This window comes from Parathielavia appendiculata (assembly GCF_033297405.1).
Source record: "Parathielavia appendiculata strain CBS 731.68 unplaced genomic scaffold N657scaffold_6, whole genome shotgun sequence".
NCBI lineage: Eukaryota > Fungi > Ascomycota > Sordariomycetes > Sordariales > Chaetomiaceae > Parathielavia > Parathielavia appendiculata.
In genome coordinates this window covers 459,600-485,026 of record NW_026944225.1, presented here as the reverse complement: position 1 = coordinate 485,026, position 25,427 = coordinate 459,600, and the positions used below count along the sequence as shown (strand labels likewise).

Genomic DNA, 25,427 nt, shown 5'->3' with positions numbered 1-25,427 from the left:
CTGCAGCTCACTCAACTTGTCTGGTTCACTTATTACTTCGCTTCCCAGCCTGAATTTCGTGGACTACTTCACATCCTGAGAACACTTGAAAACAGATCTGTTCTCAAGTCCTTTGTGCGTTGTGCTCGCAATTCAACAACTCGTAACGTCACCATGTCTGGATATAAAGACATCCTCAAACGAGGATGGCATCCCGAAAAGGAGGGGACGACGCTCAAGGGCCAGGTGGTATGGACGCTAATCCTCAGCACGTCTCACACTTGAATACTTTCACTAATGCTTTGCAGAGAAGCCTGATTGGTCGTGGTGAGGAAGTAAGCTCCTCTGCTGAGCCTGGAACTCGCGCAATTTCCAGCTGACGATGAGACGCAACTACATACAGACCCGCCATAGCAACCACGCCGCTCCACCTCTCTCGTCCCTGCGTGACCCAGCCAGCTTCGCCCCTCCACCCAAGCGCAATCCCAACGCCGTTGTCGGAAAAGCCAGCCCGGCATCCTCCTCATCCCCAACATCCCAGACGGGACCAACCATGCCTCCACGGCCAGGTACAGCTTCGGAGCCAGCATCCGACGAGCCGCCCGCTACCCCGAAGCCATGGCGCCTCGACACTACGGGTCTTTCCATCGCCCACCTCCCGCCGCCCCCAGGAAGAAAACCCGGAGCAGACGGACGCTCACCACCACCACCACCAGTCCGTCCTTCCCCGCCACCCTCAGCAGCAGCGTCAGCGCCGGGAGGTCAACCCGCCCCTCCAACGCTCCCACCACGGCTCCCTCCCCGCTCAGCATCGACCACCCCCTCTCCAGCAGCCTGCCCGGCCCTACCTGCCCGTCCCGCCGCACTATCCCCAAACCCGGGACCAGGGCCCCGGCCAAAGCCAGGGGCGGCAGAGGGCTACCTAAACAGGTTGGGCGCAGCAGGGATCTCGGTCCCCGGCCTGGGCATCGGCACCTCAGACTCAGCCACAACCTCACCAGCACCGCCAGCCCCCTCACACTCAGGCAGCGTCTCTTCGGCAGCTCCATCCCACCCCAACATGAGCGAACTGCAATACCGCTTTGCCCAACTCAAGCCTTCTGCGGGTGCAGCAGAAGGAGGAGGAGGGGCCCACGGTAGAGGAGAAGGAGGTGATATAAGCAAGTCGGCTGTTACTGCTGCCCCCGCTTCTGTAGTAGCCAGGAAGAAAAAACCGCCGCCGCCACCGCCGCCAAAGAAGAAGACAATTGCTGGGTTTGGCGGTGGGGTGGGCGGTGCTGTCGGGGGACAGCAGGGGCAGGGACCGACACGGGATCAGAGCGATGGACCGCCGCCGCCGCCGATACCCTTAGCCACGAGGCCTCAGTTCTAGGTGGGAATTTTTTTTGGCGTGGTTCAAGTGAGGAGCACTCATCTTATTTAAATCCAAACCGTTGGGCAGCAGCAAGGCCGAATGTAGCGCAACTGTTCATCAGGAGAGCAATCAAGTAAATGAGTGGGAAACGGCAGAGACATCAATACGTCGTTGTTGGGTAGGCGATGGCTACGCCCAGCCTCTACGGGGTAACTCAAGCAGACGCAATGTGCTGCACGTCCATGCATATGCCGAAAGCAGGAAAAGCGATGCGGGCGGGAATAATGGGCTCCAAGTCTTTTGGATGAATCTTGGTATATAGACAAGGCGACTCCAGCCCCTTACACCTTCATCTCCTTGAGACCGTGCTTCCAGACGACGACGTAAGGGGTGATACCGTCCTCGCGGTAGTTGAGGAGGACGACCCTGGGCAAGTTAGCGAAACTAGGAGTTTCGGACGTGGGAGAATAGAACGACTCACATGGCATCGGGATTCATGGACTCGCCCGTGTAGAACTCCCAGTCCTTGAAGTTGTTGATGATCTTCTTGGCGAAGACCTGGGCCTTGGCCTCGAAATCCTTGACCTCCTCCTCCGACTTGCCGGCTTCCTGCAACTTGGTCTTGAGCGCCTTCATGTAGCCTAGAGACGGGGGGAGAAACCGAGTCAGCAATTGCGTCGTCTCACTCAAAAACAGCCCGCCCGAAAGAGTGTTGATCTACCCTTGAGGTGCAGGAGGTAGCTTTTCTTGTCGTATTGAGTGCTCTGGAGACGGAATGAGTGGACGATGTTGTTGACCTTGATGGCCTGATCCTCAACTCCTTCCTCCTGCTCCTCGGCGGACGCGTTGGCGCCAATGTCTGACCAGATTACCCCCGGTTAGCATGGAAAACTCTACCACCAGCCAATCCCCGAGACACGTAAGCTGTGTAATTTGGTAGGGAAGGGGTCGCCAGATCGTACGTACCGACTTCAACGGCGCCCTCGACGATCATGGCGCAGTCGGCCTCATAGACGACACCGTCGACCTCCTTGAGGTCGTACGAGTCCGAGATGATCTCGTCGTCGCTGATGATGTCCTGGTTCACGAGAACTGGCGTTAGCAAGACCGCTGCTCGCATTGTGTGGCATCACGGTGCCCTTGCTGTTGTTTCCTGGGGATTGGGCGGCTCACCTTGTAGATGATCATCTTGATGGTCGGTCTGTATTATCTGAGGAGATAGGGCAGAGATTCTGGACAAGGCGGGCCGCAAAAAGAGATAGGTTTGAGTGCTAGGAAAAAATTGAGCGGGGGCAAGGAGGTCGAGGAGGGGTAGGCGGGGCAAGATCGCCAGGTGCGAAAGCCAGCGTTTACAATGACTGTGCCCACTCGGTGCTGGCCAAACAATTTACAGCAGAACTCACAGGTGATACAGGTAGATCAGTTGTACCCTCAAATTCGGCACTTCCGGTCCATGTAGATGCCTTTCCGAGTATTTATTCAGCAAATGTATCATGATCATGCCCTGATTATCCCATCGTGACTCTTAAGTTATATGGGTAGCTGTTTCCGGCACCCCAAAGCAACTCTAGGTACGGATGTACGGAGTAATTACCAGCGCTGCCGTAGGCACCGCCACAGTCCATCTAGTATTTCCGGTCACCAGGGCGGGAACAGGCTCGGCGTTGTCTACACTAATGCCAACCCTAACCCGGCATTTGAGTCTATGAGACGAGAGAACCCCCTAACCCAGCAACAAGGAACTCGGCGATGCCGAACACCTGGCGGCTGGCCACTCAAGTTAGCTTATGTCCGTCGGCCATTCGGGTTGAGAGAGCTCTGCCAAGCCCAGCAACTTTATGGAAGGCACGCACCTGATATCAAACTGCTTCATGCCATGCGCCAACCTCTGCGAATTCTACTGTCTGATGCGTGCCCTAGCTGAGAGTGATTGCGTATTCAAGTCTGCTCAGTCGCTCGCTGTTCCTGAACACCCGATCTAGTCATCAGTGGTGCCACTGGTGGTCAGACACCTTGACGGATGGGAAATTGAAATCTGGACCGTGCAGATCGACTCTCGCCATTCAGGGCCTTTCGGCATCTCCACAAGCCGATCGTCTTTTCCCATACATACGATTATTCTAGCACCTCCGCGCCTCTCCTTCAGTCACTCCCGGTGATCGTCCTTTCTTGCACTGATTGATTGATTCTGCCGCTGTCGCAAGGCAGCATCTTCTTTCTACCCACTTTCTTTTGCCCGCACATTCTCAGTCCGCCGCTGACACGGCCCCCGTCCCCTGATCGCACCATGGCGAACGCGACCATGACGTCCGATCTCCCACCACTGCCGGCATACGAGACCCAGCCAATGCCCGACCTCCTGCCCTTTATCTCGGACTTTTGGCTCGGACTCATCCTACCGCACATCGCGTACTGGGTCGTATCAATGTTCTTCCACTTTATCGACGTCTACGACCTGTTCCCGCAATATCGGCTACACACACCAGACGAGATCACGCAGCGCAACCTGGCATCGCGGTACGAGGTGGCCCGAGATGTTATTATCGAGCAGATCATCCAGATCGCGTCAGGCGCCGTCCTGTCATTGACAGAACCACAACAAACGACAGGCATGGAGGAATATGACGTTGCCGTCTGGGCAACCCGCATTCGTCTGGCGCAGCGAGCGTTGCCGTCCATTCTCGGAACGCTCGGTCTCAACGCCGCGGCAATCTCCAAGAACATGGCTACATCTTACCCGCTCCTTGCCGGCGCCCTCGCCGGCGGGCACTACCCGTCCCTCACTACAACCTTTGACGAGGTCACCGGCACCGCTGTCCCGGCATTCGCGACATGGGAGCTGTTGCTCGCAAAGGCCATCTACTGGGTGTTGATCCCCGGCTTCCAACTTTGGCTCGCCACCTGCTTCCTCGACACCTGGCAGTACTTTATGCACCGGGCGATGCACCTCAACAAGTGGATGTACAGTACGTTCTTCTTCCCCTACCTCTCTTCCACCTCCGACCCCTCCATCCCTCCGAACCAAAACTAACATCTCTCTCCCTCCCACCAGCCCACTGGCACATCCGCCACCATCGCCTCTACGTCCCCTACGCCTACGGCGCCCTGTACAACCACCCGGTAGAAGGATTCTTCATGGACACGCTGGGCGCCGCGGTCGCGTACAAGTGCGCTTTCCTCAGCCAGCGCGCGGGCATGTTCTTCTTCGTGGCCAGCATGGTCAAAACGGTTGACGATCACTGCGGGTACGCGCTGCCGTGGGACCCGCTGCAGCACCTCACGAGTAATAACGCGGCGTACCACGACATACACCACCAGAGCTGGGGCATTAAGACCAACTTCTCGCAGCCCTTCTTCACCATCTGGGACCGGTGGCTCGGGACCATGTGGAAGGGAGATGTGAAGCTCAAGTATGAGCGGGAGAGGGAGAAGGCGAAGGAGAAGGCTGGGAGGAGAGAGGAGGCGGTGAATGGGAATGGGAAGGCCGAGGTGGCGAAGTAGATTTGACTTTCCACTGGGCTTGGCTGAGTTGGGTTGATGAGGGACTGGCTTCGCCTTGTCGGTGAACACTTCGCTGTGCGGGTGATCCGACAGCTGGATTCCGGTTTCAGACAAGCGGAAGGGTCAGCGTGCGTGGTTTCTGTCTTGGGAAGACATGACAGACAGCGGCCTGGCTTTGGATGCATTTCCAGAGCTGGCGCATCGACATGTACGACATTCTGCATTTTGGGGTTTGGAGTGGTGGGAAATGAGAGGCGTCTCGTGCGGTTTCTGCCTGTTTGGCTAACCCCCCTCTCAACCCCTTCGTCCAGCATATTCCTCGTGGAGGAGGGGTTGAAGACCGGCATGTGTACTGTACATAGAACTACCCTCATGATGGCTTTCTTGACATAATCGGGGGTTAGGAGGATGGTGTATGTCCTCGCCGGAGCGCGGGGGTGGATGGTTGGTTATGAGGAAGAGTGTGGGAGCGGGCTCGTTACAACGCCACACTGCCGGACCTACACTACTTAATGATAATACCTTTTGATATGACATAGTCAGGGCGGCCATTGTCGGGAGTTGACTCTCTCTCGGGAGGGTTGCACGGCGCCTCCGGTGACACGGCGTAGCCGATGCGGGGCGTGGCGCCGGCCCTCTGCTGTTTTGCGGCGTCTTTGTCTCTGCCGCTGCCGCCGCGCTGCAGCTACTACCTGCTGTTGTCAGGAACCGTGTGCAGAAGATGGTGTGCTTATGGTAAGGCGGGCGGGAATGGCCATAGTGAGGGCGCCGGTTTGGCGGGAAGGATTCATGGTTTGTTGGCGAGTGGATGGATTGAAGACCATCGTGTAGCATTGACTGATTGCTTTTCGAGTGGCTTGTGTAACGGGCCCGGGCCGTAAAGGGTCTCTCTCAGGGCGGATCGATGCACAAGCGGATTGCGATGGGCATGAACTGGTGGCATCCGCTTGCGCAGGTAAGAACTCAGTTATACACAGTAGGTGACGCGCCTCAATACCAACTCTAGAAACATCAAGGACGATGTTGAGGATGTGCAACATGCAGGACTACAACATGAGGGGCCCGCTCGGACTCAGAAACGTCTCGCAAAAGATAGGATCACGGGAGAGTCACTTGGACCCCCGGTGCCCTGTTCCAGACTGACAAATGCTTCGAGAAACAATGGGAAGCCGGCCCGGGGCCCAGCGAACGCCTTCATCAGCCGCATCGTTCCTGTTCCAATCGGCAACAATCTCACCTGTTTCTCCTCCAGAGACCTTGAAATGTCTCATTAGGGCTGAAATGAGAGGTGGTGTCAGCTTCATTTCCTTTTTCGGCTGTTCAGCTGTCAGGAATCCAGGAAACCGCCGAGAAGCCGCCATCATCCCGATGAGCTGATTTGGCGTGTGGCCGGCTGATGGCCGCCTCTCAAATAACCGGTTCATGCCATGGGCCGCCTTGTGCGGTCGCACAAGTGTGCTGGCGCCATCGGGTTGAGGTCTGCGCAGATGCGGCCTGGTCAAATCAGGTAGCTAGGCCCGACCAGAGTGTACGTAGATGGCTATTGAGATGGAAGTTGTTTGGATGACTGGTGCTTATTCCGTACGGATACAAGCATAGTGACCGATGTCTGAGGTATCTGTGTCATGGTTTTCCCGCATCTTTCCAGATTATCGTCGTTGAGTGGCAGTCAGCGTCCAAGACAAAGCGCATTGAACTTTACAGCTTGGAACTCCAGTTGAAGGTCGTCTATTGAATTGGCCAATCACGGAGGGCAGATGTAACGGCCCGCAAAGTGGGTCCTGTCCCAGGAACAGGAGTCGGCCCACTTCCAGATTGCTGAGAATGCTGCCTGTTCCGTTCGATCCTCCCCGAGTCTCGGTCATCCCATGCTCCGTCGATTTTGGTTTATGTTTGCTGTCCTGGAAATCAGAGCACAGGCTGATGTCGAGACTGAGTTCACCATCTAACAAGCAACGCCTTGATCTCCTGCAGAGCGCTGATCTCTTGGAAGGGATGGTTGACGATGTTACAGAAATCTTGAAGGCCGACAGCTGGCTCGGCGCGGCTGAGACATGCTTCGGGTGCTGCATCCACTCCGAGACATCGAGGTCCGACTGGTTTCTCCGTACCACTTCTGGAATTGGTCGCAGTCCAATCAGCAACCCTTGTAGATACCTACTTACCTTGCTGTACATAGTATGCAAAGCAACTCCGAGTGCCTGCAGCTGCTGATCTGATGCGGCAAAGGCATCGCCGTACAGGGGCAGTGGATGACTGAGACTGACGCCTAAGCTTCAGGGTTGTGCGTTACATCAGATTGGATTGATGACCAGGCTAACTTCCTGGATCAAGCATTACGCTTTCTGTTATCCCATTGTTGCTTGAGAACAATGGGCTCAGGTTTCCGAGTTGCCCGTTCCACTGCATTGTCAACTGGAAACAACATCTCAAATGGGCGGGGAATCTCAATCGAAGTCCAGCGGCTCTCGCTTCATCAATCACAAACAGCCAAACTGAGCTGCCACACTTGGAGATGGATGTAACCCTCCGCTCGATCCATGGCACACCCCGTCACCCACTGGCTGGCCCACATCGTTGCCATGGGTGCCCAGGGCATTGCGACAGGACCATTGGCGAGATTAGCGGTGCATGAAGACGGCCCAATCCCACGCCTCGATCCTTCCGTCAGCCGCTTGCAATCTGTCGTTCCATTCGATGGTCCAATTCGATGTCGCAACTGGAGGTCAAAGCACATCGTCAATCATCTCAGCCCGGGCAGCCTTGGCAGCCGTGGGATCCTGGGGAAAGCTCTCGGCGACTCGGCGCGAGAAGAAATGATGCTCGATGGTGCTCCATCTGAGCCTCCTCTGTGTCCAGCATGCCTACCACCCAGCGACCCCTTCCAAGGTTCTTAAGGTTGGCCAAGTTCGCGTTCAAGCTTGCTGTGCTACGCTGCCATAGCATCTCCTCAGTCGACCTAACCAACAGACTTGCAGCCGCGGCACAGTCTGGAGTGTCCGTCGTCACTTTCTGTCGTTGACGCCGCAACCACCTTACCGAAACAAGGCTGGCTGGAGAACAACTCGAAACAGCGACCCTCGCTGTGTCTGCCGCTTGCGTGGCTAAGCGCCGTTCAGTCAACCCCAGGAGCAGGCTCCGTCTGCGCATCATCGCGGCGCTTCCGGGAGCTCTAAGGCTTTTTAATTGGTCGGACGCCGCACCCTTCATTCACCAAGACGGCTGCCACGTTCGTCTCTGCATCGTTTGCGTCTATTCGGGGACTGCTCTTTGGCAACCGTTCCAAACGGTCGCACTGAGGTCCGACGGAGTACCGGCCGCTCCTCCCACATATAGTCAACCTACTGCGCCGTCCTGACATTGTTCCGCGAAGGCGCGGCGAGTCCTCCCACCGTCAGCATGGATCCGACGACGACGCTCTTTACTTTCATGTTGTGAGTCTTTCAACACTTTTTTATTCTTTTTCTCACTCGTTGTATATCTCAATCCTTCAACCCACGCTTTGCGTCCCACACTGATCTTAAACTTGCTCTTTCACTCGGTCTCTCTCCCGTACATTTTTTCGCTTTCTGTTTTGTACATATCGCACGTCCTTCACAAAGCCCTGGGTTCACATTCCGGCTTATCGCGCCACACTATTGCTTGCCATATCAACATCCCTCGCCTGGCACACTCCGTTGAATGCCCCAGGGCAAGAACGAGCACTAATACGCCAAAGACAAACACCTCCTTCAGTCAAGGCCGTCCATCTCATTGGGTCTTGGGACAATTTTACCACGGCCTACACAATGGAACGGGACAGCCGACGAGACCGTGGCCAGTGGAGGGGTTGCTACACCTTCAAGGACATCACGCGCGAGGGCGATACTGGGAGGATACCGAAGCGGAATGGAGGTCTCAAGATGGGACACACCTACTATTACTACGTGAGTACCGCTGCTAACCGAGACGAACTGTGTCACTAAGACGTCCAGTATGAACTCGACGGGACCTCTGAGACCCACGATCCGTCCCAGCCATCCACCAATATGTGCCCGTATCTTCCCGGGCAGACCGTCAACACCCTCTTCATTCCCGTCGAGCAATCCCGCAGGAAACGGAGCGCCTCCTTGACATCATTGCGTGATGAGGACTTCAAGACGATGGATCCTGCCAGCAAGTTTGTCTCGCCAAGGCCAGCACCAACACCGCCGGAACCGAGTCGCCGGCTGGGTACTGCGCCACTTCGAACGCTGCAACAGAAGCGCCCCGCCAGGTCACCGTCGCCAAGCTCCCGCTGGATGTCCTTGCCACGCAAGTTTTTCAGCCGAAAGTTAAGCTCGTCTTCGCTCAAGGATACCCATAACTGGCGGGCGGAGGATGAGCGGAGTCTAAGGTCGGAAGGTAGCCGGTCAAGGGACATCTCCCCGGAGTCGCTGCGTAGGTTCTTGGTGGACGACACGCCGATCGACCACGAGCAGGAGACCTGCGACCGGCCTACGATTGACATTCCGGAGGACATTGTTGAAGAGAATGAGGATGACGAAAACTTTGCCACCTCGGCCGTGTCCGAGACGATGGAATTCGCGGGGCTGTCACCTCCACCTCAACGAGCAGTCTCCCCGGCCATGTCAATGGCCTCGATGAGGGATGCAGCAACAGCAGTGCCTGGATCATCCTACCTGACCGTCCCCCCTGTCCCAACCCGGGCCCCGCCGCGACTGCCAACCCTCGACACCGACCGAACACCCGGTGGAAACCCAGAATTTCCCCTCTCTGCCCTCCGCCCCCAGCACGTCCCGGAGTCCCCGGATTCACACTGCCCGCCAGACTTTGAACTCTCCGAAGGAGAAGAAGACGATGACACGTCTGGAAACGATGAGGACCCTCCCGACAACAACCACAACACCACGGCCGGTCATCAAACGAGTCCCTTCGCCCGGCATTTGACCGCCACACTATCCACGTACTCGCTCCCGCGAACGGCGGGGACCGAAGGCAGAAAGTTGAGTGTTGCGGCGGCGCAGCAACAGCCTGCTGTGGTTGCTGGAGCGGGAGCCGCGGTAGGGCCGCTGATGCTTGCTAGCCCAATCCCGGATGCTGGGTTGGAGGAGCTGGTGAGTGAGTTGGGCTGGATGGCGGACGTGATTCGTGAGGAATATGTCTGACTGGATTCTTTTGTTTTATTTGTGGTTCTGGCTTCGCTTCATGAACGTTTTAAGCGGGATATAATGGTTATAGTGGTGAGTTCTGGGGTTGGTGTTTGGTTCGGGCTTGCATACCTAGCGAGTTATGGGATAGATTCCCGGATTTTGGTTCTCTTGCTATCTACGGTAATTCATTTGCTGGCGTAAAGGGAACAAAACTTCATGAGCGTCTTTCAGGTCTCCTGAGAGATGACTGGATCGGAAAGGGTTTGGTGGTTTCCAGTTACCTCGAGAGGGAGAGAGAACTTGACTTCCTGGAGTACTAGAGCATGAATGGGCCATGAATACCTTAGACATCGGCACGGCTGGCTCAGTTGGCATTAGATAGGTATCAAAGAATACAGTAAGTATTCTGTGCAGGTGAATTTGCAGTCGTCTTCGCAAAGGATTGGTGGCCATATCATCAAATGTCGGCTCCATGACTGACTGGCCTCCGCTGGCCACGAGGTTGAAATTCAACAGGCTGGAATACCGCCCTAGTTCAATCCATTCTGTAGAGATTGTCAACGGAACTACTCCGTATTGCCGAGGGTTACAGATAGTTCCATCCCCTTTCTATTTCTTTGGCTCTGTGATCGCTTACTTGCTGCGCCAGCTCTTATTGTGAGATTGTAAACATAGCAAACTTGGGTGAGGGTCTTGTGGGCTTTGTTTACTTTGCCCCTTTTTCCGAGCATGGGCATCATGATGACGAGTCGTTTGAGGAAGACAACACGAGCGCTAGCGAGGTGTGTCAGGGAAAGACACTCACCATCGTTATTCCCGATATCACCTTCGGTTTGGCTTCTCACACGCCAGAGGTAGGTATGCGAGAACAGTTTACAGAATTGTCACTATGTCTACGGAAACATAACTTCCAACAATGATCTCACAAATACAGGCCCAAATGTAAATTCCCCTTCTACAGATTAGCTTCCCGAAACCTCTCAGCCAGCTGTTCCCCCATCAACCCATGCTCATACGCAAGATGCCAAAACCGATGTTTCCAATACCGCTTGCCCTCCCCGACATCACCATGCGACCCCCTCCACTTAGGCACCGCATCATCATCCGCCCTGCCAATCTTCCTCGCCGCTTCCACAACTCTCACGGCCGCCTCGGCATCCCCGGCAACCACCAACGGCCGCAGCAACTCATACAGCGTCCCAAACGTGATCATGGTTCCCGGCACAAACACGCGATCAAAAATTTCGAGCGCCCGCCTCGTCTCGCCAGCCTGGCAATACCCCTTGATCATCCTCTCCCAAAACACGCGGTCGATCGCCTTGTTCTCGTGCAGCCTCCTGTTCTCGATGAGCGCCGTGACGGCCACCGTGTCGGGCGGGTCGCGCGAGAAGTAGTGCTCGGCGAGCATGGTGTAGATGTGACTGGTCAGGTCGAGGCCGCGGCACCAGATGTGGGCGAGGACGGCCTTGACGGGCTCCCCTGCGCGGTCCCCCTCCCGGAGGAGCAGGTGGAGAATCTTGGCGTAGGTCTGCATGTTGATCTCGATGCCCGACGACTGCATGGCGTCGAGGATGCGCTCGACGATGGCGACTTGCTGAGTGGGCGGGAGGTCGCCGATGTGGTTGAGGGTGCCTTCCAGCAGGACGGTGAAGGTGGCGACGTCGGCGCGGATGTTGATGCTCTGCATGGTGGCGAAGATTTCGTCGATGGCCTCCATATCGCCGCGGCGGACGAGGGGGCGCAGCAGGGTGTTAAAGGTGTAGATGTCGGGATTGATGCCTTGCTTGGAGGCCCAGGCAAGCACCTTCATGGCGTCGCCGCTGCGCTTGAGGCGGAGGAGTCCGGCGAGGGCGGCGTTGACGGGCTCGACGGTGGGTTGCACGGCGAGGGCGGCGTACTGAGGGTTTTCGCGGGCGGCCCAGACTTTGACCATTTCGTCGAGCGCGCGGATACCGGCGCTGGCCTCTCCGCAGAGGAACAGGCCGTGGATGCGGGCCGTCCAGATGGCGATGTCCAGCTTCATGCCGGACTTTGTTAGTTTGTCCCAGACGGTCTTGATGCCTTGTGCATTGTTGGCTTTCGCGCAGCCTTGGAGCATTGAATTCCATGTCTTGATGGTGGCTTTGATGCCGACGCGCTCCATGCTGGTCCAGACCTCAATGGCCTGCTGGGGCCGCCGCATCATGGTGTAGGCCATGATAAAGTAGTCGAACATCTCGGAGCGTTTTGCGAGCTCGCTGATTCGAGCATCGTCGGGAGTAACCGCATCACCCCAGAACTCCAACCAAGCCTGGTTCACCATGCTCAAATTCCTGCGGTTGATTGCATCTCCTAGCTGCCGGTGGACGCTGACTCTCTTAGGGTCTGATTTGTCTCCAAAAACCGAAGCTGCGTTCAAAACTGAGTTGCTCACGTCTTTTACCTGCTTCTTGGGCCACACGAAGCGAGGAAGATCCGGGAAAGTATTGAATATTGGTTCGAAGTCCTTACGACTAGGTGGCCTGGCTTGAGGGATTAGCCCTTTCATCATCTGGAGGAACGGCACTGCCTCCCCCTCGGTGGAACGGGAGCGATTGAGGGGGTCTGTCAGCAACTTGTACGTTGCAAATGCGGCAAAGGTCGGCCTCAGCAGGGAGGGAACCAGGTACTGGGGAAACATGGCCCCAAAGGCGTTTTGGAGTGTGTTCTGCTGCTGAGGCTCTGCGCCGGGACGGGAAGACTTGGTCTTGAGCTGGTTCGTCTGCGGAGATCTCGAGAAATTGTTGTTAGAGGACACCCTTTGTGCACAGAACACCCGCCAGGCCCCAAGAAGATCGTGTAGGAGGGCGTCTCGCAGCGCCATGGCAGTCTCGTAATCTTTGACCGAGTCGTACGCCCCTGGAACCGTTTTCTGCCGGTAGATGTGCTGGATGAGCTCAATCACTAGGGTAGCCCACGCAGATGGCCTGAGGACATCCAGCTCTATCATGACCTCGGTGATGCGCGTGACGCTTGGAAGACGGCTCGACTCGAAGTCGCGCGGCTTCAGGAGCGCAAGTCTGTCCAAGAGAACCGTGGCAATCTGGTTTTTGACTATTTGCGGAACACCGGCGCCGTTCTTGATGATCTGAGGGTACACATTCTCCTCGAAGTACGCATAAGCCTCCGCAAGTGTGGCGCCGTCTCGCTCCATTATTGTTTGTATCCGGGCCACGTCCTTCACTAGCTCGATGCTTGCCGTTCCGCTTGCTTGGGATCCGAGGCTTGAGGGTATCTTGGTTTGGTTTTCGACAATGCTCTGGAACATGGCGACAGAAGATGAGCGACGACCGGGGATGGAGCTTCGAGGGACCCGCGGTGGTGTCATGGTCGGGTCGTTGGCCAAGCCCCCGGGAGTAATGGGCATTGCTGGTGTAGCCTGGCCGTCATTTTGCAGGTGAGCACCGCTATCCCGGTTTCTGACGATAGCCGCAGTGCTGGAAGTCGAGATGCCGCGGCGAGCTCGGGCTCGGGTTGTGACGAGTAGTTTGAAGCGGCAGCGCAGGCAGACGCTGCCGACACCCCCAAGCTCGCGCATGGCCGTTTTTTGTTGGAATACTCAGAGCAGTCCTTGAACTGATGCATGAAGAAGCGCCATAGACGGTCGCAATCCAGCAATTGGTGTGCGGCCGCACTTTGAAGTGCGGGCCGATTCGAGTTGCTTTCGAGTTCGTGTTTGGTTCGGCTCAAAATTTCAGTGGAACTGAGCATGGAATTGACGGATCCCGTGCCAAGCCACTGCCCCACGCTGGCGCCCCGTGTGACAGGCCCCTGGGCCTTTGTTGTGGAACGCCCCTCAGTGGATGGATGCTTCCATCTGGTCGCAGACTGAAGCCCGCGCCTGACCGGACGTCACTGACCAGGTACCCGAGGTTCGATTCTGTGTCTTCAGTTGACTAGACCAATGACTAACCGTACGACGCAGACTCGATGCACCTATCCATAGCCCATCGAGCCATCCAGTCTTCCGGGGTGACTCTTCTCCATAAAATATATAAATAAACGTTACTCCCGTCAATACCAGACACAAACCCAGTTATAGGACACAAGAGGGCACCAACGCAATGACGACCCTAATCCCGCGAGCGCCGTACACGGACGACGAGCTCCGGAAACTCTACCCGGACGGGCTGGAGCTGCAGCTGGTGCAGGTCTTGATGCGCCACGGCGAGCGGACTCCTGTCTCGGCTCGCTTTCAAAATGCCGGTCTGCGGCCCTGGTGGCCCTACTGTGCCAGCGCTCGCCAGATGCGTTCCGCCATCTTGGCGGCTGCTAACACTACCTCCAACCACCCCTTCGAAACATTGGACTGGAAACGCCGCATCGAGACCTTTGGCGACAATGACGAGCCTGTGGTCGCCCGAGGTATTGACGGCCAGCTGGACGACATATGCGACATGGGCAGCCTGACCGATCTTGGCCGCCAAAGCACTTACAAGTTGGGTCTCCGCCTGCGCCAGCTTTACGTCGACCGCCTCGGCTTTCTCCCCGCCACCATCGCCTCGGCCGACTTCCTCTACCTGCGCTCCACTCCGGTACCTCGCGCGCTGGAATCTCTCCACCAGACCTTCTCGGCGCTGTACCCGCCCTCGTCTCGGGAGCCAGGTCCGGACGGCAAGTTCCCGGCGCCCACCATCCTGACGCGCGTGCCTGGGGATGAAACTTTGTATCCTAACGTCTGTTTATACCCCTTTATGGTTGTCTCGGGAGCCATGTTGCTCCCAAGACAGCGCGTTTTGCTCCCGGAACTCCTCCGGACGTTCCGCAATAGGAACTTCACAGCTGATAATTGTTGGTAGGACGGCAACTGCCGGCGGTTCGCGGCCCTGTCGAGGGCGTTTGCTCAGCGCGCCGCCGACCGGTGGAATAACACGCCCGACATGGAGTACTTGAATCAGGTGTACGGCAAGTGGATGCGGCCCGACACAAAGGTGGCCGTCGACTCGCGCCCGCGCCTGTCGGGCATCATGGACACGGTTAACGCCACGCTGGCGCACGGGCCCGAGACACGACTGCCGAGCGAGTTCTACGACGAGCGGGCGCGCGAGATCATGCAGCGCATTAGCGTCGAGGAGTGGTTCGCCGGGTACAAGGAGTCGCGGGAGTACCGCATGCTCGGCATGGGCAGCCTGCTTGGAGACATTGTCGGCCGGATGGTTGGGAGCGTTGAGGCGCAGACGCGCAGCGACGGGGCGCAGACGCGCAGCGACGGGGCGCACACGCTCACGAAGCGGACGGGGCAGGAGAACCACAGCGCCAGAATCCGGTTCGGCCTGAGCGGCTGCCACGATACCACGCTGGCGGGTGTGTTGGCGAGCTTGGGGGCGTACGACACGGACCGGTGGCCGCCGTTCACGAGTCATATTGCGATCGAGCTGTTCAGGAAGACCAAGGTTCCGCCGCCACCACAGGATCCCGTGAAGGGCAGTTGGTGGGCGTCGCTCGTTGGCTCGGCGGCCGTCTCCGCCAACATAGGGCGGAGGCCGACGGCGGAGTTGACGGCGGGCGAGAAGAAAAAGCTGGACGGGTACTACGTGCGGATACGCTACAACGACGAGCCCGTCAAGGTGCCGGCCTGCAAGCTGCCAGGGAACCATCTGGATGGCGATGAGTCGTTTTGCACGCTGGTGAGTACGAGACCCGTTGGCCTAGATTTGAGTCACTGACAACGTCGTAGGCCGCCTTCAAAGCCGTCGTCGACAAGTTTACGCCGACAAATTGGAAGCAGCAGTGCCGAATGAACCGAGACCAGCCCGCCCTGCCGACCGGGGAGCCAGAATGGGCGGGCCACTGAGTGCGGATGTTGTCTCGGCTTTGGCAGAGACGATGGCATTTTATATCCCATCCTTAACTGGCATTATTAGCGTGGAGTTCATACAAGGGAATGGCGGCGGACTGAGGGGAGGGCAGGCGGGCATTGGCTATGGTATCCTCTCGGGAGAGGTTGGAGATAGCTCAGCGAACAGTGCGTTGGTTGGTATTCTTGCGCGGCATGGACGCCAAAAGAGGAGAAAGGCAGAGAGAGTGATGGGCAGTCACGAGGTGTGACTCGGTAATGAGACAATGAACTTGCACAAACCTAAGGCCCCGTCAGACCTAGATATCGCCAGCCAGATTGTCAGATACAACCCCACCTAAGAAGACCACCGATAGACCCTCTTGCAAAACCGATCCGCTCACCAACTCACAGCTGAACAGTCTCCCTTACGCACCGACATCCACCTTCCCCATCCTGTCCTCTAACTCTGCGAACTTCTTCCTCCCCTCTGCCTTCTCCGCCTTGGCTCGTCGCTTCCTCGCCCTCCGCACCTCCAGCTCTACCCGCGCCATCTCGGCGCTGAGCGTCGCCAGCCGGGGGATAATGTCTTCAACGGCTTTGATCGCGTGGCCTTGGGCTTGGCGGAGGGGGGGAGGCGTGAGGATGCCAAACCAGTGGAGCGGGTCGGCGGCTTTCTGGCGGCTGCTGCTGCTGCTGCTGCTGTGGTTGGGCTTGGTGTCTTCTGTGGGGAGGTTGTTTGGTAGGGGCAGGCGCTTCTTCTCGTTTCCCCTGTCATCATACCCCGTAGACTCCGGCCTCCTCTCTGACTTGGAGACGTCTTTTGCCTCCACGCTAGCAGGTCCTCCTTCTTCTTGCTCCCCTGTTCCTTGGTTTTCTTCGTCGATTCTCGACGAAGTTCCGGACTCTGGCTCCGGTGCGGGATACACCCCGACAGTAAACACCGGCCTACCACCCCCTAACCCCTCCCTAACTCTCTCACCCTCCCGTTTCACCGCCGCGCCGGCGCCGGCGCCAGCCTCTGCTTCTGCGCCGAAATTGTCGTCAGCCTCCTCCTTGAAGCTGATGCCAACCCGCCTGCTGGCCTGCATCCGCTCGTCGTAGTAGTCTTGGCCGTAGTAGCGCACCCCGCGCTCCGCGGCAAAGTTGGCGCGCGCCAGGCTCTGAAAAAGACGTGTCTGGACCGTGTTGAGCGTGCTGCGCAGGTCGGTGTACTCGTTCAGCAGGGCCAGGTAGTGCTGCAGGAGGCGGTTGATTGTTTCTGTCGGGTTTGGGTTTGGAGGGTGAGTTTGGGAGGACATGATGGTGTGGCCTTTTTCCTGGGAGCGAGAGAGAGAGAGATGTCGGAAGAGCGGGAGTTTAGAGGAAGGGGAGAATTGGGCTCTGATGGTTTGTTGTGAAGGAGCAGGCTTTCTGAGAAATGGTCTTGAAAATGGTTAGGTGGCTGATTTAGAAGTAGACCAATGAGACGTGAAGCGAAGTGAAGTGAGAGGCAAGATTTGGTGTGACAAGTTGAAGGCGCCGGCTTTGTTGGCTGGTTTCGATGTGATTACGGAGTGCTGTGTAGGTCGGTAGCCAGGGTTAGGTTACCTCTTCGCGAACCTACCACAGCACAATGAATAAGACGGCCATGTTCCACTACGTTATTGACCGGCGACGCCGACCATCATACCGTCCTGCCTCTTCAGATCCGCAGCTACATCGTCCTTCTCCGTTACCTTATGAGACCCATGATCCGGATATTGGATATTGACCTGGGAACTATGTCTGGCTGACCGCCGGGCAGGAGCATCAAACACTAAAAATGCCCCACTTGCAGTCCCCTGTCAGCTCGAAGGCCCTTCCTAGCTTGCCGATTTCTCTCAGTGTACCTGGTTTCTAAGAAAGTTAACTGTGAAGCTCAGAGGACCTGGAAGGTTGTGTTGGCCAAGTTGCTTAGCATCTCGGGCCTACCTACGTCTGAAATGATTTTCACTCAGGTGCGCAAGTCGTCGCAGATTTCGAATCCAACACCATGAAGGACCACCCCACTGGCCCATTCCCTACCCACTCTGTCGCAGACACTTGGGCATGATGGATGAGAGGACCCCCCGCGTTTCTTATGCAGATGACCCATGGAAATCGTGTTGGGATGGTACTTCCCACGGCGTGGCAGATCGGACCCTTGTCTGTGCGCTTCATGCACTTGCTCGTCCAGACTTCCAGATCCATGAGCCCAAAGAACCTAAGTGTGGGGGGAAGCCTTCTTGAGTATGCACCAGGTTCCTCCGGAGAAGGGCCTTGATGGTATTGTCAGTGACTTGCAGAATCTGCCGGACGAGCAGCGCTTCGGTTGGGTGTTGGTCGTGCCGGCGGGTTATCCAACATAACTTTAGCTACACGACCAACAAAAAGGCCGTGGCCACTCGGGGCCGGTTCCGGGCCGCGAGATGATCGGGGAGCTTCTGTTCCACAACATCTGCCTGTCTATTAGCGTCTTCCAGAAGCCAACCGATGCAGCTCAGCGTCAAGCACCGCAAAAGGATTGATCATGATCCGTCAGAGCATGCCGCAGGAACAAGCGACCCGCAAAGCACCGGGACTAGATAACGTTACTGCCCGGGTACTTGCACCATGAGTACGGATACCGTGTGCATGGGTTTACACGTAAGTTACATACCAACCAGCAGTCTCTCCGTCATGCAAGTGCCTACGACGTTCCCTCCGGTTTGTCGAAGCTGGCGAGAGATCTGTGTCCCATCATCTACTACGTCCATTACACGTACAACATGCAACAATGACCACATAATGAACTTGGCTCGAGGCGGCTAGCGTAGAGCACTGGCCACGCGCCCGTCATGATTGCTGATTTGAAGCTTTTTGGTTGTTGGTGGTTATCGCTGGATCCCATCGAGCGAGCCGGAGACGGCCAACCAGCTTACAAGAAACTGGAAAGTGGGGAAGCCTGCTTGGCCCCAGCGCCAGGGCATCGCAGTCCAAAGCCACTGACCGCTCGCCTGCCTTCTCTGCCAGGGTTCCTCCCAAGCTTCCAGGTTCCCCCGTAATCTTACGAGGCTGCTGCTTGCAACAAAAACCTCCAAGCCAATTTAATTCGCGACTTGGACCCAACTCCTTTCTCCCACTGGCATTCAATTGCTGCCTTTCTTGCGTTTGCTGCTCCCTGCTGCTCGACCGAACTGCACTTCTCATCAACCCCGGTCCTTTCTTTGTCTGACAAGAAATCACACCCTTGCCTCGAAACATTGATCGCTCCATTCGTCATCGGTTGCCGCTTCTTTTCCACCATCGAATCTCTGTTCTCTGGCTCTCCATCCCTTCACTCCCGACTCCCACTCCGCCCAGCGCACCTTCGAATTGCCGGCGATCTGCAGTGTGCGATCCAGGGAACTCGAGGTTGCAGCGCAAGCCCTTGTTTGGTGCGGTCGACGAGCATAGTCATCGTATCAAACGACCTATTCCGTCCCGAAAATGGTCCTCGGAACTATCAAGTACGTCCTCGTTCCTGCACGCGCCAAGTCCAAGCATACAGACTGCGAGGCATGACTTCGCTTGAGCTCCTACATGCAGCCCATATCACCTTGGCCGGACCACCGAGGGATTCCAATCTCAGCTGGACACGTCGCTCATGCCTCGATGCCTCCAGCAATATCTCCCCAAGATGCCGGACCCGTCGCTAACCGAGTGACTCAGGTGCGTGGTCGTCGGCGACGGTGCGGTCGGCAAGACATGTCTTCTCATCAGCTACACAACCAACAAGTTCCCCTCGGAATATGTGCCCACCGTCTTCGACAACTATGCCGTCACGGTCATGTACGTTGAGACCCGCGTCGCTCACCTCCCGGCGTACTCCGTTTCGTCACCCGGCTACTAAACAGGCGCGTCGTAGGATTGGTGACGAGCCATACACTTTGGGATTGTTCGATACCGCGGGGCAAGAAGATTACGACCGGCTGCGCCCGCTTTCTTACCCTCAGACCGATGTCTTCCTCGTTTGCTTCAGCGTCACGTCGCCAGCCTCGTTCGAAAACGTCCGCGAAAAATGGTTTCCCGAGGTACACCACCACTGCCCCGGCGTGCCTTGCTTGATCGTCGGCACCCAGGTGGACCTGCGGGATGATGCACAGGTGGTGGCGAAGCTGGCCAAGCAGAAGATGTCGCCGGTGCGGAAAGAGGACGGTGAGCGAATGGCAAAAGAGCTGGGCGCAGTCAAGTACGTCGAGTGCAGTGCGCTCACGCAGTACAAGCTCAAGGATGTCTTTGACGAGGTTGGTATACCGACATTTCTGCGCGCGAACCTCCGGGCTGTGACGAGCAATCATTGGACTGACCCACCATTTCCCAGGCAATTGTTGCTGCACTCGAGCCGCCCCCGCCGAAGAAGCAGGGCTCCAGCAGCAAACACAAATGCCAAATTCTGTGACCCAGATCACGATAACATTCGTGGTATAGTTGTCTGACCTGTCCTACACGGTGTGGGAAAGGACACAGTCAAGAAGATCAAACTGGGCAATCATGATACCCCGGATCTAGTTTGGCCCGCCGTCAGCCCCTAACGTCGGGAGTCGTCCGATGCGAGCTCACCAGATTCAACAGCGACGACCTGATGCCCACAGCAGCGCGAGAGTGATTGGAGCAACTCCACGGCCATCTCCCCACACGCCTTTCTGATCTTGTCTCCTTTCCCCACCGGGACCTGATAGGCCGAATCACGACTGCGACAGAGGGTGCGTTTCCTCTTCATCGGGAACCGGCTGGGCTGAGCTCGATTATCACTTCGTTTCCCGGCAGAACCCGCGCAGCCCAGGCTCCAGATGGCAATCGTCCCCTTGGTCGGCAGCGCATGTTTCTTCCTCTTGGTACTATTTCTCTTGTCGATGGTGGGCAAGTTCATAAACCGAGGCAGGAAACGTTTCCATTTTGATAGGACAGCTTGCCAATTGGAGTGCAATTGAATCAAGATTCCCTTTCCCCTTTGTGCTTCTGGAACATCATGCTCGCTCCCTGCCTACGATCAAAACTGCGCTGTCGAGTTGACAATCATTCAGGTCCGCAACATACAGATTCTGCTCAGAGGCAGGCCGATCAAAATTCGACCAGAAGGAAGCAGGCTTGCGGAAGTACAAGCGATCGGAGACGCCAGCATCGCATGGTCCGCACTGCGCGCCGACCAGGAGGGGATCATCCAGTCATTCCAGATCCCCATGGGCTGACGATGGTGGTTGAACATGCACAAACTGGCCTGCGACGTCTCCATATGTTCGGATCTGCACCCTCAAAGCAGGAGACGTGTAATTGAAGCACGCATGGCAACGACTTAGAGGTGAATGCTCCGGCCCCGTAACGTCTGACGGCTCAAACAACTAATCGGAACTCACTTGTATAGGGCAGCTTGAAGAGCATCATGGTAGAGCCGGGTGCAGTGCTGAGGCTGTCTGCCAAACCATTAAGAAGAGGGCTCTACCACAGGCGAGGAGAGACGCTCAAATTGCTGCCGCATGGCATTAGCCCTTTCACACTGCAGATGAGTGCATTGCTTGGGTCGAGCAGCAAAATGGACGGCGCTTTGAAATGGTGGGTGTCAGGACAGGGCCCAAGTGCTCTACAGATTGCTCGACTCTTGGGGCTGGTGATACCTCTGTCTAGTCTTCGAGATCGCCCTGATCGACCTCGCTTGTTCCAGATAGCCATACCGCATTATGCGGACCATATAACGGAGGCTGGGGAAAACAGGGGTGTACTAGTAGAGACAGATCCCTAGGTTCCTAATCTCAAACAACTCGTGGTCACAGGAAAAAATGAGTCATTGGAGTTCAGGCCAAAACCAGCGTCGAGACCTCCAATTGCCCCGCCAACTTTTCATCGAAACCACTTACCCCACCAAAAACTACCAAGACCCCTCGCTCCTGTCACGCTGTCCCCTCGCACAACAACCAGTCATCCTCGCAGCGCCCGAAAACCTGCGATTGACCGCGCAGAAGCGCCGAAAGCAGACACCGACAAGATGGCCGCGCCGCAGGACCTCGCCCACCGCACCAAGGCCGCCTCAAAATGCTACATTGACCCGACCTCGGGAAAGGATGACTCGACGGCAGACGGCTCCGAGGCCAAGCCCTACCAGTCCCTCTACTATGCGCTGCTGCAGCACCTCGACCAGCCGGCGCCCGTCTACCTCACCCGCCCGGCTGCTGCAAAGGATGGACTCGACGCGACGACGGCAGCAGCGTGGGAGGAGCCCGCCAAGAGCGCCATGAAGAAGGCCCTCGGCCGCGTCGATGCGCAGAAGAAGAAGCTCGCCAAGGAGCAGGCGTCGGCCAGGCAGGAGGAGGAGGAGCGGCGGCAGCGGCTGAAGAATCTCGAGGAGGCCAAGAAGATCGTGCTCAAGGAGGACCCGTCGCTGCCGCCGGCCGTGCGCATCAAGCTCAACAACAAGTCGGTCGAGCTCGGCGATGGCGCGGGCAAGAAGGGTACCCGCGTCAAGGTATTCGGCCGCATTCACGAGCTGCGCGTGCAAAAGACGACCACCTTCATAACGCTCAAGGACGGCTATGGCTACCTGTCGTGCATCCTGCCAGCGGGCGACCTGACCAAGAACTATGATGCGCTGATGTTTGCGCTCGAGACGGCGCTGGTGCTGTACGGCGAGATGCGGGCGGTGCCCGCGGGCGTCAAGGCGCCCGACAACAGGGAGCTGCACGTCGACTACTACAAGGTGCTCGGGGCGGCGCCGAGCGACCTGGACGCCATCACCAACAGGGTGTCGATGCAGCAGGACCCGTGGGATGCGCAGATGCTCGACAACCGGCACTTGGTGCTGCGCGGCGAGAATGCGTCGGCCGTCATGAAACTGCGCGAGTTTGTCGAGCTGGCGTTTATCGACAGCTACCGCGAGATGGAGTTCCGCAAGGTGTCGCCGCCCGCCATGGTGCAGACGCAGGTCGAGGGCGGCGCCACGCTGTTCAAGTACGATTACTATGGCGAGGAGGCCTACCTGACCCAGTCGAGCCAGCTGTATCTCGAGACGGTGATTCAGTCGCTGGGCAACGTGTACTGCATTGAGAAGTCGTTCCGTGCCGAGAAGAGCCTGACGAGGCGGCATCTTTCCGAGGTATGTGTTTGTGAGATTCTTAGAAAAAAAGGGGTTGTGGGGATGAGGCTGATTCGCCCAGTACACCCACGTGGAAGCCGAGCTCGACTTCATCGAGTTTGACGACCTGCTCGACCACATCGAAGAGCTCATCTCGCGCGTGGTGGACAAGGTGCTGGCGGACGAGAGGATGCGCGGGTACATGAAGACGCTCAACCCCGATTTTCAGAAGCCGTCGCGGCCGTTTATGCGCATGAAGTACGAGGAGGCCATCGAGTGGCTCAACAAGCAGGACCCACCCATCCTCAACGAGGAGGGCAAGCCGCACGTGTTTGGCGACGACATTGCCGAGGCGGCCGAGCGCAGGATGACCGACATCATCAACCGGCCCATCTTCCTCACGCACTTCCCCGTCGAGATCAAGGCGTTTTACATGAAGAAGGACCCGCAGGATCTGAGGGTGACCGAGTCCGTTGACGTGCTAAGTATGCCCATCACCGCTTTCCTCGCCCCGGAAGAAGAGCGCGCTTCTGACCCCTGTGCCTTTCAGTGCCTGGCGTCGGCGAGATTGTCGGCGGCTCCATGAGGATGGACGACTACGACGAGCTGATTGAGGCGTACAAGAAGAACGGCATCCCCCACGAGCCGTACTACTGGTACACCGACCAGAGAAAGTGCGTTTCTTGTTTTCTTATGCCCTCTCCTTCCCCTTTATTCGACTTGTTGCCCGGCATGGCATTGATCGACCCTGGCTGACCCGGCACTTTCCATAGGTACGGCTCCTCGCCGCACGGCGGCTACGGCCTCGGCCTGGAGCGCTTCCTGGCCTGGATGGCCAACCAGCATACCGTCCGGACGTGCAGCTTGTATTCGCGCTTCATGGGGCGGTGCAAGCCCTGATGGAGCCTTGAGGTGGCTGAATACCTGGTACAGAGTGTGCCATAGGAGTTCTGGAGCGAGCGGGTTATTGCTAGAGTGGTGGTTATATTTCAAGAGAATGGCCGGGTTTCTTAGGAGAGGTAGCCGCAAGACAAATATAGACTTGCTTGACGTATTTCGTGAGGATTTCGGCGCTTATCTCCGTACTGCAAGGGTATGTTCTAGGGGGTTTGGAAGTTCTGGGTGTATTTTGTGTCCTGTTTTTTGTTTGTCTCTGGATATGCTCTACTTCAAGCATTGCCGGTTTTGACGCGTGCGGCACAGTTTGGAGTAGGTCCGGTCGCTATGGTAGGACGGCGCAGCACTTCACGGTTGTTGTTTTTGGGGCTTGGCCTGTTCTGCGACGTCTTGCCGGGGACTGCGGTTGTTTTTGATCCCTCGAACGATCCGTCTGAGCGGCCGAGCCGTCCCTCGGGTCTGAACCGCTGTGTTTCCGGGTTGGCGGGGTGTGTGGAGTGGGAGATCTTGGATGTGTCGATGGGGATGAATTGTACAACGTCAGGTGTTAGGTCGTTGACCGGACGGTTGGAAACGTACCTTAGGAGGTTCAATCGCCGTTATCTAAACCACCTTTCATCTAGGGTTTGTGATTATTAGTGGAGCAGACATCTAATACAACCTGGACATGCCAATATTGGGACAATAAGGGCGGCCGAGGCATGAAGCCTGGTATAGCGTTGGCTGTTGCTGTCTAGCCCCCAACTGTCTACTCCAACCTCTTCCAGTGCCCTGCGCAGATTATGGCTCGCATGGCTGGTCGAATACATCACGCGCTGGGGGAGGTGGGCAGTTGGCTGTGTGCTGTGGGAAGAGTGAAGATGTAACGGGCAACAAAAATCGGATGGAGTCTTTGTGTGAGGGATGAGGGCGGCTGTACGCGCTGGTATTATCTCGCTTGGGTTCCAACAAGTCGGTGAAGGCCGTTTCAGCCTGAATTTGCTGCTCCGTTGACACGTGGAACCGCTGTGTAGATGAGGTCGTGCTGGAAGCACAGTGATTCTGTCCAGCTTGAACTTGACCTTACTATAAAGCCGACTCAACCCCGGGCCACGCGCCGAGAGATGCGCACCTTTTGGAGACAATGGTCCTATTCTTGCTTTCTAGGAAGATGGTAGCGCGGCTCCAGAGTGAGAAGTTGTATGTGAACACGCAATTGATGGGGAACTTGACGACCAAAAGGGCTGATTCGGCTCGGGATGCTTTGATGCGAGAGTTGTGCATTTAGCCTCTGACAGAAGGGCATGTCAATGCTCGGCTGGAGTCTTAGGAGTTGAGGTACAGATCGTTGATTACCGGGTATTGGCCTGACTCGCTCAGTACTCTCCCGTTCAGTCGCCTTGAAGGTCTTTCCTTGCCTGGGCTTGGTAAAACAATGAGGCCCCAAACAAAAACGGTCTTCGCGTATACCTTGAGACGCTCCGTAGAGTACAGGACATATGGAGTGCCAAACTCGTATGTCGTTCTCACTACTGAAGTATTGGATGTTCCTCCGTAGATACGAGAGAAGATGCGTGGACGTAACGTACAGCAATCGAAATCGGCACGGTTGAATCAGCCTCACGCGAGGAGTAGCGCCTTAAGGGACGGTAACGTTATGGCAGACCGGTAGAGTGAGAGCGACAGGATATGGTCCCGAGTCGATCA

General features: G+C 56.8%; 10 protein-coding genes across 10 annotated transcripts; 6 read left to right on the top strand and 4 right to left on the bottom strand.

The window, feature by feature from the left end:
• Nucleotides 1–153: 153 nt before the first annotated feature.
• N657DRAFT_680791 (uncharacterized protein) lies at nt 154–1,351 on the top strand (the record flags this gene model as incomplete). Its single annotated transcript, XM_062796319.1, has 3 exons — nt 154–228; nt 288–314; nt 383–1,351. The coding sequence occupies 3 exons, from the start codon at nt 154–156 to the stop codon at nt 1,349–1,351; spliced, it is 1,071 nt and encodes a 356-aa protein (XP_062647389.1).
• Nucleotides 1,352–1,485: 134 nt separating this feature from the next.
• Nucleotides 1,486–2,880, bottom strand: N657DRAFT_671727 (translationally controlled tumor-associated). Its single transcript, XM_062795605.1, has 5 exons — nt 2,507–2,880; nt 2,300–2,411; nt 2,055–2,192; nt 1,815–1,974; nt 1,486–1,759 (listed from the first exon to the last, which is right to left on the bottom strand). Exons 1-5 carry the CDS (start codon nt 2,519–2,521, stop codon nt 1,675–1,677), a joined length of 510 nt encoding a protein of 169 aa, XP_062647388.1. The 5' UTR covers nt 2,522–2,880; the 3' UTR covers nt 1,486–1,674.
• Nucleotides 2,881–3,620: 740 nt separating this feature from the next.
• N657DRAFT_572481 (uncharacterized protein) lies at nt 3,621–4,834 on the top strand (the record flags this gene model as incomplete). The annotated part of the gene is made up of 2 exons (XM_062788893.1): nt 3,621–4,299; nt 4,386–4,834. 2 exons carry the CDS (start codon nt 3,621–3,623, stop codon nt 4,832–4,834), a joined length of 1,128 nt encoding a protein of 375 aa, XP_062647387.1.
• A 13-nt stretch (nt 4,835–4,847) lies between these two features.
• On the bottom strand, nt 4,848–5,806 carry N657DRAFT_417661 (uncharacterized protein). The gene has a single exon (XM_062787266.1). It carries the CDS (start codon nt 5,666–5,668, stop codon nt 5,129–5,131), a length of 540 nt encoding a protein of 179 aa, XP_062647386.1. The 5' UTR covers nt 5,669–5,806; the 3' UTR covers nt 4,848–5,128.
• Nucleotides 5,807–8,233: 2,427 nt separating this feature from the next.
• N657DRAFT_572852 (uncharacterized protein) lies at nt 8,234–9,981 on the top strand (the record flags this gene model as incomplete). The annotated part of the gene is made up of 3 exons (XM_062788912.1): nt 8,234–8,268; nt 8,637–8,760; nt 8,809–9,981. 3 exons carry the CDS (start codon nt 8,234–8,236, stop codon nt 9,979–9,981), a joined length of 1,332 nt encoding a protein of 443 aa, XP_062647385.1.
• An 826-nt stretch (nt 9,982–10,807) lies between these two features.
• Nucleotides 10,808–13,657, bottom strand: N657DRAFT_645201 (uncharacterized protein). The gene has a single exon (XM_062792907.1). It carries the CDS (start codon nt 13,520–13,522, stop codon nt 10,922–10,924), a length of 2,601 nt encoding a protein of 866 aa, XP_062647384.1. The 5' UTR covers nt 13,523–13,657; the 3' UTR covers nt 10,808–10,921.
• A 246-nt stretch (nt 13,658–13,903) lies between these two features.
• On the top strand, nt 13,904–16,146 carry N657DRAFT_645199 (phosphoglycerate mutase-like protein). Its single transcript, XM_062792906.1, has 3 exons — nt 13,904–14,660; nt 14,784–15,611; nt 15,662–16,146. Exons 1-3 carry the CDS (start codon nt 14,049–14,051, stop codon nt 15,776–15,778), a joined length of 1,557 nt encoding a protein of 518 aa, XP_062647383.1. The 5' UTR covers nt 13,904–14,048; the 3' UTR covers nt 15,779–16,146.
• A 117-nt stretch (nt 16,147–16,263) lies between these two features.
• N657DRAFT_539871 (uncharacterized protein) lies at nt 16,264–17,016 on the bottom strand (the record flags this gene model as incomplete). The annotated part of the gene is made up of 2 exons (XM_062787814.1): nt 16,264–16,671; nt 16,834–17,016. Coding segments are annotated over 2 exons (591 nt in total), but the record flags the coding sequence as incomplete, so codon positions are not given.
• Nucleotides 17,017–19,137: 2,121 nt separating this feature from the next.
• On the top strand, nt 19,138–20,225 carry N657DRAFT_417172 (uncharacterized protein). The gene is made up of 4 exons (XM_062787265.1): nt 19,138–19,248; nt 19,451–19,570; nt 19,647–20,025; nt 20,103–20,225. The coding sequence occupies exons 1-4, from the start codon at nt 19,229–19,231 to the stop codon at nt 20,178–20,180; spliced, it is 597 nt and encodes a 198-aa protein (XP_062647381.1). The 5' UTR covers nt 19,138–19,228; the 3' UTR covers nt 20,181–20,225.
• Nucleotides 20,226–21,622: 1,397 nt separating this feature from the next.
• N657DRAFT_645197 (asparaginyl-tRNA synthetase) lies at nt 21,623–24,027 on the top strand. The gene is made up of 4 exons (XM_062792905.1): nt 21,623–22,865; nt 22,927–23,329; nt 23,395–23,518; nt 23,618–24,027. Exons 1-4 carry the CDS (start codon nt 21,762–21,764, stop codon nt 23,742–23,744), a joined length of 1,758 nt encoding a protein of 585 aa, XP_062647380.1. The 5' UTR covers nt 21,623–21,761; the 3' UTR covers nt 23,745–24,027.
• The last annotated feature ends 1,400 nt before the right edge of the window (nt 24,028–25,427 follow it).

Coding starts and splice junctions, on each gene's coding strand:
- N657DRAFT_417661 (XM_062787266.1), bottom strand. CDS start 5,668: ATGCTACACGATGGTCTTCAATCCATCCACTCGCCAACAAACCATGAA.
- N657DRAFT_671727 (XM_062795605.1), bottom strand. Junction 1,975..2,054: donor CTACCTCCTGCACCTCAAGG/GTAGATCAACAC, acceptor CCCCGTCTCTAG/GCTACATGAAGGCGCTCAAG. Junction 1,760..1,814: donor TCCATGAATCCCGATGCCAT/GTGAGTCGTTCT, acceptor TAACTTGCCCAG/GGTCGTCCTCCTCAACTACC.
- N657DRAFT_645199 (XM_062792906.1), top strand. CDS start 14,049: ATGACGACCCTAATCCCGCGAGCGCCGTACACGGACGACGAGCTCCGG. Junction 14,661..14,783: donor ATGAAACTTTGTATCCTAAC/GTCTGTTTATAC, acceptor AATTGTTGGTAG/GACGGCAACTGCCGGCGGTT. Junction 15,612..15,661: donor ATGAGTCGTTTTGCACGCTG/GTGAGTACGAGA, acceptor ACAACGTCGTAG/GCCGCCTTCAAAGCCGTCGT.
- N657DRAFT_417172 (XM_062787265.1), top strand. CDS start 19,229: ATGGTCCTCGGAACTATCAA. Junction 19,249..19,450: donor ATGGTCCTCGGAACTATCAA/GTACGTCCTCGT, acceptor CGAGTGACTCAG/GTGCGTGGTCGTCGGCGACG. Junction 19,571..19,646: donor AACTATGCCGTCACGGTCAT/GTACGTTGAGAC, acceptor GGCGCGTCGTAG/GATTGGTGACGAGCCATACA.
- N657DRAFT_645201 (XM_062792907.1), bottom strand. CDS start 13,522: ATGCGCGAGCTTGGGGGTGTCGGCAGCGTCTGCCTGCGCTGCCGCTTC.
- N657DRAFT_645197 (XM_062792905.1), top strand. CDS start 21,762: ATGGCCGCGCCGCAGGACCTCGCCCACCGCACCAAGGCCGCCTCAAAA. Junction 22,866..22,926: donor CGAGGCGGCATCTTTCCGAG/GTATGTGTTTGT, acceptor TGATTCGCCCAG/TACACCCACGTGGAAGCCGA. Junction 23,519..23,617: donor TGGTACACCGACCAGAGAAA/GTGCGTTTCTTG, acceptor CACTTTCCATAG/GTACGGCTCCTCGCCGCACG.